Source organism: Camponotus vicinus, unplaced genomic scaffold (genome assembly GCF_025532165.1).
Source record: "Camponotus vicinus isolate PSW18456_S1 unplaced genomic scaffold, iyCamVici1.0 SCAF_1, whole genome shotgun sequence".
Taxonomy (NCBI): Eukaryota; Metazoa; Arthropoda; class Insecta; order Hymenoptera; family Formicidae; genus Camponotus; species Camponotus vicinus.
Genome location: NW_028141945.1, coordinates 1,976,008 through 1,989,538, shown reverse-complemented (window position 1 = coordinate 1,989,538; position 13,531 = coordinate 1,976,008). Strand labels below are relative to the sequence as shown.

The 13,531-nt window shown below is 29.7% G+C and overlaps 1 protein-coding gene and 1 long non-coding RNA gene across 4 annotated transcripts in view; one reads left to right on the top strand and one right to left on the bottom strand.

Annotated features, from left to right (window-relative positions):
- LOC145972594 (uncharacterized) overlaps window positions 1-13,531 on the bottom strand; it is a 162,365-nt gene that overhangs the window by 128,568 nt on the left and 20,266 nt on the right. The window lies entirely within an intron of this gene.
- The window catches only part of LOC145972428 (uncharacterized), a 58,808-nt gene continuing 54,125 nt past the window's right edge, over window positions 8,849-13,531 (top strand). The window contains exons 1-2 of one of the 2 annotated variants that reach the window (XM_083101060.1): window positions 8,849-8,927; window positions 9,025-9,138. In XM_083101060.1, coding sequence (XP_082957186.1) covers window positions 9,048-9,138 — 91 coding nt within the window. In that variant the 5' untranslated portion in view covers window positions 8,849-8,927; window positions 9,025-9,047. Of the gene's footprint in view, window positions 8,938-9,024; window positions 9,139-13,531 lie in introns of both variants that reach the window. The other variant, XM_083101144.1, reaches the window with a different exon arrangement.

Genomic DNA, 13,531 nt, shown 5'->3' with positions numbered 1-13,531 from the left:
ACCCTATATATTTTTGTACATTCTTGTAGCTTATTTCGAGAGCTTTCCAAAACACTATAATTAAGTACCTTTCCGTTAAGTACTTTTTGAGTTATGATGCTTGAAATAATTTCTTAATTTTACATAAACCGTAAAATATCTTGTAAAATATTCATTTTTCGATTATCTTACCTTAATACTTTTATGTACAAAATAATGAGAGGAATCAATTGGTGTAAAGAAAACACATAGTTGTTTTTAAGAAAAAATATGGAATTGTTAATTGCAAATTACATATTTTTTCTTCGAAACAACTATGTGTTTTCTTTACACCAATTGATTCCTCTCATTATTTTGTACATAAAACTATTAAGGTAAGGTAATCGAAAAATGAATATTTTACAAGATATTTTACGGTTTATGTAAAATTAAGAAATTATTTCAAGCCTCATAACTCAAAAAGTACTTAACGAAAATGTACTTAATTATAGTGTTTTGGAAAGCTCTCGAGATGAGCTACAAGAATGTACAAAAATATATAGGATGTTCCATTTAAAAAAATTGAAGTGACCTTCACGTGACCTTCAAATGACTCTTCAAGGTCAAACCAATGATACCATCTTATGGCCCCCTCGAAACCATACAACTTTTGTCTAAAACATTTTTCTCTATCTTGCTTATTTTTCGAGTTATTTGGCTGCCTAAGTTAAAATGGGTCACCCTGTATATATGTGTGAAGAAAATATTATTCACAAATTTTTATTTGCGCGAAGCTATATTTAATTTAACTCGCTTAATAAAACCAGTAATGCATAAACTTTGTTTCTATTTTATTAACACAACAGATTTCGAAAAAATATTTTATTCAAAGAAAATTGTATAATTTTTTTTATTTCGCCAAATTATATTCGTTAAGTTATAATGACAAGTCGCGCAACGTAAAGCACGTATTTTAAAAGAAACTTTCGCATTAAAGTCACATCCACTTGTTATTATCTTTATTATGGCAATTTTTAAAATGACAATGATATTCGTTCAAATTATACGCATAGAAGCGCTAAAGCGACGAAAGACATGTAATTAGAACAAAGAATCACAAGATTTTAATGAAAATTATATATATGTACACAAAAGCAGGATGTAAATCTCAGAATTGTACAAGAAAAAGATGAATGAGACATAAAATTATTAAAGTTTCCTGTATACAGCAGTTTGAAAGCAAAGACGTATAATGTAAAAGATGTGATTAAGATAATCCTCTCGTGAAAAACCTCTCACGAGGTGTATAACCGCATAACAGCTGTAGCGATAATTTTTACGATCATTAATAACACATAAGTGATGAGATAAATATAACGATAACATTATTCAGTGCCCGCATTCGACTACTCTAGTACGACTGGTCGTCGTATCAAAATTCATTAGTTCACTCTGGCGATTACTCTCCTTCGGGAAAACGAAATCGAGACTGCATTACACCAAGGATTAATAGGTGAAATAATGATCGATCACGGTAGATCGAACATTCGGAATGTCTGTCTTTGAAAACGGCAGAAATAAGCTGGTAAATATATCAATCACAGATCAATCTGGACACAAACAGCGATACATAGAAGTTGCGCCCTGGTTGCAATCACGTGTCTCAACCGAGTCCCATAAAATTTTCCATTTTTATCGTAGCCTTTCAACAAGCTTACCGAAGGAACAAGAGAGGGAGAGAGACAGAATGTATGTCCTCAGATCATTACCGCGATAGATCATTGATCTGCGTTTAGCCCGCGATAGTAAAGTTTCTCACTCGCCATTTGTGGACGTATGTACGAATTTCGAAATCGCACGATTATTGTAGATTTATTTTAGTGAGTTGATGAGAAAATTATTATTGAGAATTTCCTAATGATTAATTTGAAAACCAAAATTTAATTTTTTAATCTTAAAGTTCTAATAATAATTTAGCTTTATATAAATAATAATTATCCAAATTCCGACATTTTATCTTTAGTACAAATAAAGAAAAGGATATTTTGCGGAGAATTTAAAAAAAAATCTATGTCTTATCACTATAATAAACATTTCGGTCGAACGCACACCATAAATTCATTATCGTACATTATTATTTTTCAATTACTTTCTTGAGATGATATAAAAAACTACGAAAATGCATTGCCGATTATCAATCATATAAAAATATTACCGTGAATATCTAAAATTTTCAGTCAACAATATTTTATTCGTGAATCTTCCATAGTAGATATTCTGAAATACTGACATACAGTCATGCATCGAAGAACTCGAACGATTGCATGAACAATTTACGATCTATAATATATCTCGCTCCGGCTATTAATAATATGCTCACGCCGCATGCAATCTGCATTTTTAGCAAGAACATCTTTTAATCATCAGATAATCAGGTGACAGTTCTTAGTAAATCGACTTTCTAAATCATTTTGAGAACTTTATAATGTCTTAACTTAACACGCCATCAAGATTATCTGAGATGACTTTAATTTATTGTCGATAAATATTTATTAATCTTATTGTATTATCATTGCATATCTTGCTCTTAAAGCAATATTAAAACAAGTTAATCAATCGACTGTCGCGAACTACACATGTATTTTTCTTGCGCAAAGTATAATCAACAATCTCCTATATCTAATACTAATAATATTTATTTAAAGATATCGTATGTGTCCACAAATACCCTCAAGCAAATAGTGTAGAATATCTATCTTATTATTAAACATATGAATGATATTGTCGTGCACGAGAAGGTCTCGTGAATATTTAACGAATCGTTCGATAAATTTAGCTTGAAATGTTATAAAATTCTTCCGAATCGATGAACGCTTGATTGCTATTTTAGCCTCATTGATTTATAGTAATATTACATAAAAAAAGAATATATACATTTTACATATACAGGGTGTTAGAAAAGTCTGGGAACAGTCAAATATCTCGAAAACAAAACGTTTCTGAGAAAAATGTTTCCAACCAAAGTTGTAGGATTTCAAAAGATCTATTTACTGGCGCTATGAGTTTAACCTTGGGTGGCGTCGCCAAGGTCAGAGCAAGGTCACCTAGAATTTTTTTAATGGGACCCCCTATTTTTTATTACTTATTCTTGTAGCTTATCTCGAGAGCTTTCCAAAACACTATAATAAAGTATTTCTTCATTGAGTACTTTTCGAGTTATGAGGCTTGAAATAATTTCTTAATTTTATATAAACCATAAAATATCTAGTAAAATATTCATTTTTCGATTATCTTACCTTAATACTTTTATGTACAAAATAATGAGAGGAATTAATTGATGTAAAGAAAAAACATAGTTGTTTTTTTTACACCAATTGATTACTCTCATTATTTTGTACATAAAAGTATTAAGGTAAGATAATCGAAAAACGAATATTTTACTAGATATTTTATGGTTTATATAAAATTAAGAAATTATTTCAAGCCTCATAACTCGAAAAGTACTCAATGAAGAAATACTTTATTGTAGTGTTTTGGAAAGCTCTCGAGATAAGCTACAAGAATAAGTAATAAAAAATAGGGGGTCCCATTTAAAAAATTCTAGGTGACCTTGCTCTGACCTTGGCGACGCCACCCAAGATTAAACTCATAGCGCCAGTAAATAGATCTTTTGAAATCCTACAACTTTGGTTGGAAACATTTTTCTCAGAAACGTTTTGTTTTCGAGATATTTGACTGTTCCTAGACTTTTCTAACACCCTGTATAGATTGTTGCATATCCTATATTGCATATCCTATATTGCAAGATATATCATTTCAAAAATTAATGAAAATTTCAAATTTTAAAAGACACAATCAATAATTGACAATCAACAAGAATTTTTTTCAACAAGAATTTCGAATAAAGATTGTAATTAAGTATTCTTAATGGAAATATGTATAAGAGTTTGATACATATATAATTTAGTTTAAATTTATTGATTACTATTAAAATGATTAAAAAAATAATCAACAATATCATAACTGAAGCTTTATTTCCGCAAACTTTCTCTAAGAAAGTGATATTCATTATTCAATTATACTTATTAACAGACATTGCATGATAGTGATTACAAAAAACGTAAGTACTAAGATTTAGTTAAATAGTGTGACTGTCATAGCAAGAAAAAATTATTCATGCAGATTATAGAAGAAATTAAAAATAAAAAGTATGTTTGCATTGAATTGTATATTTCATGTTGTAATTTTTTCACTTATTATTTGGAAAGACTGAGAAACATCCGGCAAACTTTCAAGAGAAGTCAACCGGCTGATTGTTGCAGTGATATGAACGACTATAAAAAAATCATGAATAATTTAATTTACAGTTTTATTCTCCTATAATAGAATATATATATATATATATATATATATATATATATATATATATATATAATTTTAAGCTATATAACATATTATTACTACAATATTATTGTTTATAATTATGAGATATCCATTATAACAATCTTCCATTTTGAACATTTAAATCATGCAATCACTTAAAACTAAAGCAATTAATGCCAAAGAAGCACAATTTATGTGCAATTATTTAAATTTTTGAAATAAAGGTCTTCATATTTCGCAAAAAAGAATTAAATAAAAATAATTAATAAAAATGAGATATTAATGTACAATAAGATGTTCTATGTTAATTTAGCACAATTTAATGTACTTAGAAATTTTTAATTTTACATATCAAAGAAATTTTTGTTGGCACATAGCAATTTTAGAAATACAGTAATTATATATGCAATTTTTGTGAGAGATTCATAATTTACCTATTAGTCAACGATAGACGCAAATTAATTGTATTAAAGACTTATTTCTTACCGTTGCATAACTCGAGTTGAATGAATCGCAATTGAGGATTTAAAGCGATATGAACGCGGCACCACAGAAGCAAAGTGCCACGTGGCTGCGTCGATATTGCATCAACCTAAATTTCGCCAGACTTCAAACCGTGGAAGTCATTAAGAGCCGATGAAAATTTTTATAGACTTACTTTGATTAATGATAGGCGGGCGTTTAGTAAAATGAATACTTTCGTCCGAGTAAACGAATACTCGAATTGGCATATCCTAAACATGCGCTTATAAATTTCATGAAAACCACATGTTACATACGTTTAAAACTAATAGAAAAACATCTTTAAATAAACCATTGTTTTCATTTTGCTGTCGTGCGTTAACTCCAATTTTAACATTAATTAAAATCATGGTCAAGTGTTTTGATACTAGAACTATTGCGAAAAGATCGCGATACACGAATGCAATTAAAAAGAAAAATGTTAGAACGGGAGAGGCGCAGAGCAACAGTGCCGAGTGTATGTCGACACTTCCCTTAGTGTAGCTAATTATTAAGGATGTTTGCACCACCCGAGATTAATGTGTCAGGTATCAGCACAAACTTATAGTCTTACCGAGACATTATCGGTTCGAGGGAAAGGAGATTACTGCGAAATACTGTTTAAATTAAATCACCGTCTACAATCAGAATTATTAATTATTCTTGCGATTATTATCGATTTGCCATGTTTATGAAAGATTATAAAGATATATAATTACACTGTAAAATATAGAATTACGTGAACAATAAGTGTGAAATTATACAATAATTTATAAAAATGTTATATTTCTATTATTTATTGTATAATTTTATATTTGTTTTTATATAATTTTATATTTTTTTACAATACATATTCAATTTTTTGCATTAATTATAATTTCTCAATATTTCCCATAATTTTCTTTGAGAATAAATTAATATTTATTGTTGTAAGTAAATATAGATATTTTGATTAACTTATATATAATTTATATTGATTTAATATATTATATGTTTATGTTCAAAATAATACCGCGCTTTAACATAATAAAAGGCTATTTAAGTAACTTTTATGCCAATTGATGACAATCTACAGTCTAAACTTTAAATCAATAATATTTGACACATATATGTCGTAAAAAAATATACTTATGAGTTTATTGCAAAAACTCTCTTAACAATGATAATCTAATGGCATACATGCTTGAGAGGTGCACATATCATAAAATAGCTTTATTTCTCATTTGCATAAGAAATCTTTTTATGGTGCCAGTGTAAGAAAAGCAACTACAGTGCAGAAAGCAACTACAATAGAAAATCATTTAAGAGATCATAATAAAGACGATAATATAAATACCATAAAAAGCATAAATCTGTTAATCCGGAGCCGACATATAAGATACAGAGAGAGTCTCCTGTTGTGTTAATAATACAAGATTATTAAATCCGACATTTTAAATACGAAATCATTACGTTAATTTAGCGTAATTGAGTTTAACGTAGCATAGAATTTACATCAATTCAAGATTAATCTAATTCAACTCAATATGCATGGCTAAAGTTGCAACAGTGACTATCATATATTGATAAATACAAAATGTTACTATGATATAATCTATATTCGTATTAACTTTTATATGTGCAACTTAGCGTAACGTTTATGTTTCTATCGATTGTTATCTTATGAGGTACGAACGTTATTTGCAGAATTTTAGCTTTAAAAAAGCGATCACTAATTTTATCCGAGGCAATTTTTTGTATAACATTAATATGGGAGAATAGCTATGTAATACTGAAACAAATTTATTAATTTTTTTCGTCATTTTTCCTTGCAGTAATAAATCTAATATATCTCGCATTTCATTTTCGATGCCTCTACGCATAATAAGAATATAGATTAAGACGTGTGAATTTCTAGTGATAAATAACGTGCTCGTAACCTCTCGTAATTTGACGAAAATCATCTGGAGATCTCTCTTCTCGCAGTCAAGAATGATTAACGATATTCAAAATAAAATCAGCTCGGCTTCAAAATAATGAGGCTTGCTAAATCGCGGAAGTGCAGAAACCGGTTCATTCGGATGATAGACAGTTTGCCGATATTTCCCTCATCTATGTTTTAGCATGAACTTGCGTCAAATGTCAATTACTTTACGATACATTTTTTTAAATACCTAGTGGTTTAAATTTTATTATTCTCTTTATTCAAAAATTTAGATTATTGTCTAATTAAAGTCTCAAAAATAAGTATGTGTATTATCATATATGTATATGAAATATATATATGATGAGTTATATATTTTTCTTAGCAAGGTATAATTATATCTAACAATACACAATCGTAAGTTCATTCATTAGTACATATCTACTCTATGACGTTGATGCACGATCATGAAAGTGACCTGAGTACTTCAAGCTTATGAGTTAGACGGCGCTCTCGGTACGTTAGGCAATATAAAACGTACAACTCGGAAGGATTATCGAAGCTTTCGAAACGTGCGAACGAATTATGTTCAACGACCAAGGATAATGATCCCGAGTGCAGTAATGATTCATCTAGAATAGCGAGTGACCGGCAAGGTGCAATAGACAATGAATCAAACTGCAGGTTTGTTCCATAAACTAACGATTATACAAGTACGTTCCTAAAGAAAATTACCTACGAATCTATTAAATCAGCGTGAGAAAGTCATGGTCATTGATCCAGGTCATTATAGACGACAATTATCAAGCATATTTGCGGTATTTTAATGTGCGTTTTACACTGATTATTTTCATCAATTACAAGTAAATCTGCTTTTTTATATGATATATAACTATTATTATAATTGTCGTTTGTTGCATTGTACATGATTTCATAATAGTTCAGTTTAGATCCTACGTATTAGAAAAACGTAAAGTATGAGAAATAGTGCAAAATTAAAGATATTTTTCAACTTTTTCTTATATAAACATATATATCATGCGTCTAAATGAGTCAATAACAATTCATATATGATAAATAAAAGAACTGGTAAAAATTTCAGTCACGCATTCCTGATTATATATTGGTAATTAATCATAGAACAATCTGCGATAATAAATACTTGCTTTAGTAATGACAGCAGCATTGTGGCTAACTATACAATCGGCAGCTCATCTATGTAATCGATAGTGCAGAACGTATGTCTGTAATTCTGCATTCGCAATTATATTTCCGTATATTGGCTTTACGATTGATGCTCCGCTAATCATTAATCAGAAGCAATAGTGTAAGATAGTATAAAAATATTTACTTATATAGACTCACTATTAGATTCAATATTTAAGTACGATAAAGTTGATTGATAAAAATTTATTGCTAAAATGAGCTTTTCTTTTAATTTATTCCAATGATCAAACTGCTAATATCGCGAAAATATATGCATCTACAAGACCTGTTTTTAAAAAGATATAATAAATCGGTAATTATTATATACTTTACAATAAGTTGAAAGAAAAATTATAAATATAAAAAATTAAAAATAGAATGAAATCATTTAATCGATAGCATTCGAACATAAACTAAAATATTTAAAGACTGCATAAAGACTGTCAAATAATTTAATTATCCGCACATTCTTTTTCTATCTTTAAAATTTATTAATTTCTTATTAATTTCTTATTAATTTCCCTATCATAATATTACTTTAAGCATCAGACGCAACATATTTTATTATGCCGTTTTCTATAATATTTATGATATATTATGTCGTATTGCATTTATTTTCCTTTTCAAAAGAAAAATTTATTTTCTTTTTCAAAAGAAAAATAAAAATTTTGGAGAACACAATTGGAAATAATATTCTTTATTATTCCAAAACTAAAAGCAACGAATATCACACATACATATCCGTGCCACGAAATTTCACGATTGTCCGCAATTCTTCATGATATATCCAGTGACGTACATGAGAACCACATAGAATCCCCTCTTTCAGAAGAGGTGCTTTCTTGCGCACGTATAAAGCCAGTGAAAGCGCCAGGCGGCCCTCCAGACTAGCGCACAGTCCGATAGCGGTAGGAGCTCTGCCAACGTATTGTACGGCGGACGTAGATTAACACCTGGGAATCTCTCACATAAATTTGTACGTTGAAGTAAGACAATTTAAAGAATTAGCCGTCGTGTGCTTAGCTATTTACGTGTTTCACGAATTTCCATCATTTTTGCCGATTTGTGATCAGGATAGCTTAGATCGGAAGTGACCATGAAGATGCACGCCATTGGAATCTTGGCTATCCTGTTAATCGTCGATACTGAGATTTTAGGACATCCTTCACAGGAGAGATTAATGCCAGGTATTTAATGTTTTCGATATGCACAAAATTCGCACATATTGCGTGCACATAATTTCTCATTTCTTTCCTATTTAAATGGGATTCATATTTTGCATTCTCATAATTACTTTGCTTTAAAAATTATTCGAAGTAATACATGTACATAAATTTAAAATAATATAAAGCGCAACACAAATAGGATAAATCGATATGTTCTTTAAGAAACATGCATTTTCATTACATGAACAAAAATTATTAATACAATACATATTATAAAAATATTATTATTAAAATTACTATAAAAATACAAGTTATCAGAAAAAAAGTATTATGTCATTAGCTCACTTATTACGTTACTAATGAAGCAAAAATACAATGATCTTTAGCATTATTATGTATATATCGATTTAAAGTTCATGGTTGAATCTTGCATAATAATACAGCATCAATAATATAGCTCGCAATCAAGCATGTTCAAAGATATTATTCGCGTTTTCGGCTATAGATGTATATAGTTATATTCCTGTATGTATCTTCAACAATGGAGGATAAATTATCCATATATATGATTAATCTTTTCTCATAATTTAATGTAAACACATTTCACTCCTATTAAACTGTATTAAAAAAAAATTGCAAAAAAGTTAAGTAAGTTCTTTAAATTATCTCTTTATATATATAAATTATTTAATATTAAGTTTACTACAATTTAATCTACAATGATTTAGAAAGTTATATCTATAATTTCTTTTATAAAATGCAATGCAATTAAAAAGTATGTAAGTATATATATGTAAAGAAATAAAAACGATACTAAACAATGTACATATTTTTTGATACGTAAAGTGCTGACTAATACATGAGTACTCTGTGATAATTACGGAATTTTTTTTCTTTCATGCGGCTAGTATACATCAAACCTATTAACTCAAAGATTGAAATTCCGCAATTATAAGCACCATAATTTTTCGAAAACGACGCAATCTTGATTTTTAGCTCTTATTTTAGCTGTTGTTCTCTTTTTCTTTCTATTTCGTTCTATCATAATTGTTGCGTCTGATTCTATCCCGTACAATTATGTCTCCACCCTCTCTCTATCCTTCGTTTGCGAAAGTGGAACACTTCCTTCTACAGATGCTAATCCTGATAACCTCGCAGAGTGTGCCGTCTCTCTGGAACGTGACAGTACTCAAAATCACTGTAGTTTAGATTTCTCGCTTCTGTCACAATTCTATGAACGACCTTTTCAACTCATTCTCATTGCTTTGCATTTAGGACTCTAATATTTGTCGACTAAACATCGGCAAAATAGGTATTACAACACGTGTCATTCAAGCGCATGAGAGCCGCGAAAAGACCTGTAAACGGCAGTCTGCATAAGCACGTGAGTCTGGCTCGTCGTGAACTGCGCTCACGAGATTCGCCGCCTACACGTATATGTTCGTCATCGTCGTATATGCGAGTACGATGGCCTGCAAGGACTACAACTTTGCTGCATTTTTTTAGAAAATGACATAAAAGCAGGGTCGCCAAGTATAGCGGGAATCACGCTACGTTTAAAAAATACCGCTTTATAATCCAAACACATTTTCTAGAGAAAAGTTTGAATAAAAATTAAATCTTTCAATTTGTTATAGAAATAGATTCGATAATAATCAAATATTAGAAATGCATTATTAATCTCTCAGATGACAAAGGTTGTCAGAAAACTTTTTGCATTTATATTGGATATTAAAAGGAATATGACAAAAGAATGTCAAACTTAATAAGTTCAACAGGCATTCATTTATGAAATTAATTATGCAATATTCATTCTTCGTACAACTTGTTTCTGATTCTACACACTTCTTTTTATCTATGGATTTTTCAAAAATTTGAAGTTTATTTTTGACACATAATTTATAAAGTTTTTAAAAATTTTAATTGTTTATAATTTAGAAATAATTAATACTTTTTGTTAAGAAAAAAAAATATGTTTTTAATTAGAAAATTTATAGACGAACGAAGCTATGCAAAATTTGAAATATTTGCATTTATATTTTTGCAAATTAATTTGATAGCGAAATTGATATCTCTTAGTGTTATGTGCAAATATAAAGTAATAACATCTCGCAATCATTTAATAACTGTAACATTCAGTGTTCACACCTACATATACCACATATTATAGAATCAATGCCGTTGCATAGACATCAGGATATGGACCATAACAACTATTCCTATATCGACGCGCAAGAGTATATCACGTGCCGCACGTGATTGCATATGCTTTTGCACGTGCCGGTTATTGCCGATCGATGTGAACGCAAGAAAGACAGAGAAAGAGAGTCACGCTTGTATGCCTTTCCTCGTACGAATTAATGCCATCGAGAGAAAATTCCGATCGAGTCACGTGCATGCGCCAGCCACTCACCTCGAATCACGCGACCATCTGTTCTGTCAATTAACGATCGCGCGATATCTTCTCGGTATTTGTGCATCATCGGTCCATAGCAAGGCCGCGATAAAACTCGTTTCTTTCGATTTCCGACTGTGTGATATTTTTACCATGTCTGTAAAATTTGTGATGGTATTGTATTGACTCGTAAATTCAAATTTTTGTCAAAGAATTATGAATAGCACATTATTATTGTAAGTTTTATTTAAAGAGATTTAAGGAAAATCCCATCTTTTACATATCTTATTCTTTTCTACTTATTATGATGTGCGAGAAAGTGTGAATGAAAGTGATTTTTCTGGGAAAAATAAGATTCTAAAAGTTCCGACATTGACATTGTGTGTCTTAAATTAGCCTTGTCTTAATAAGCCACTAACTAATAGTAGTTAAAAAAGTAATACAGTCGCACCTCGTTAAAGCTATTTGCTAGTTGTTCGAGATGGAGAAAGTGTGAGAAATTCAAGTGAGATTGCAGTGAATAATTATATTCTCGCGGTAAAAAAAATAGAAAAGCAACATATTTATCATTGACACTGATTCGATTTCTCTTATCGAACACGCTGATAAAGAGACAAGTTGTATATTTATAGTATTCTTAATACTTATAGAATTAATTAGGTGATCTGAATATTTAATACTCTCCAAGATATTATATGTGGTCGTATTTCAATAATTGCAACTTCGAGTGACACAGTCATTCTTTGCACTTTCTCCGTTCGCCAAATATGAAATAAGATATTGTGGTTTGAGCATATTCTAAGATTCTAATTTTTATAAATATACTTTCTTTATTATATATTGTCTCACACTGCTAATTAAATATTAGCAAATGAACCATTAGCAAAACCGCGAGTTTGTTACGCGTTAAAGTTTCCCGATTTTATTGCATACAAAAGTGATGAATGTGTCATTAATTAGTATGCAAGATGCAATTAAATATGTTCAATAAATATAAAACACATGTTGCACCTCAAAGGAAAATTATACAAGAAACGTGCGTATACACAATAAAGATAAGTGCGTATAGTTTATTATTGAATTGATCTTCTTCTTCAGATACATAATTTTATTCTGGTAGTTAGAAAAATTATTAAGATTTAAAAAAATAAAACTGGCTTTATAAATCACTCATTTCTACGTATAATATTTCAAATAGATAGTGCCATGTGTACATATATACGAAGATAAAATATTTCTGTATTTCTCATGTTTGTCAAATATATTTTTATATATTTTTTATTAGTCGTATTTAATTGCTTTTTTGAAGAAAAAATTGAGATAAATATACTTCTTATATTTTCTATTTATTTATATATTATGCTATAATGAATCGACAAAATATAATCAATCTTAAAATATTAATTGGATAGTTAGGCTGGTTATTATAGTATATCGAGTTTCCGATATAAGGAAAAGTTACGGCTTTAGTGACACTTTAGTGTGCAAGAACGAGTAATGGCTATGATAGACGGATTTATTAAATTGCTTACATCTACTGTCTCTGCTAATAATATCCAGGTAAATTCATTGGCGAATGCGGTTCTTTCTTGATTCAACTTTCCACGATTCATGATCATGATTTGATACCCATGGGATTTTTAAGCCACCTGCTAACTACCGTTCTTTCATTGGCGACGACAAGTATGTGAATTTAAACGTCAACTTTCTACAGCCAGTTTGACCATAATCAATGTTATTAGTATCGATGTAGTGCACCCGCTGTCAAACAGATTTACGGTAATACGAATATGTTAATTAAGTCGGCAAAAGGACCCCCAAAGGACCGCGTGATTCAACTTAATTCGAGCAATTAACATTGTTAAACTGTCATTGCTTTAACTGCAGTGATTGATAGCGCATTTTAAGGTAGAGATCAACTTCATTTCGTTTCCTTTGCTGTTATAGTTTTTGTCTTATAAGAATCACAAATTCTTTCTCAGCAATTATTGAATCGCGATTAATACATCATTACCGATT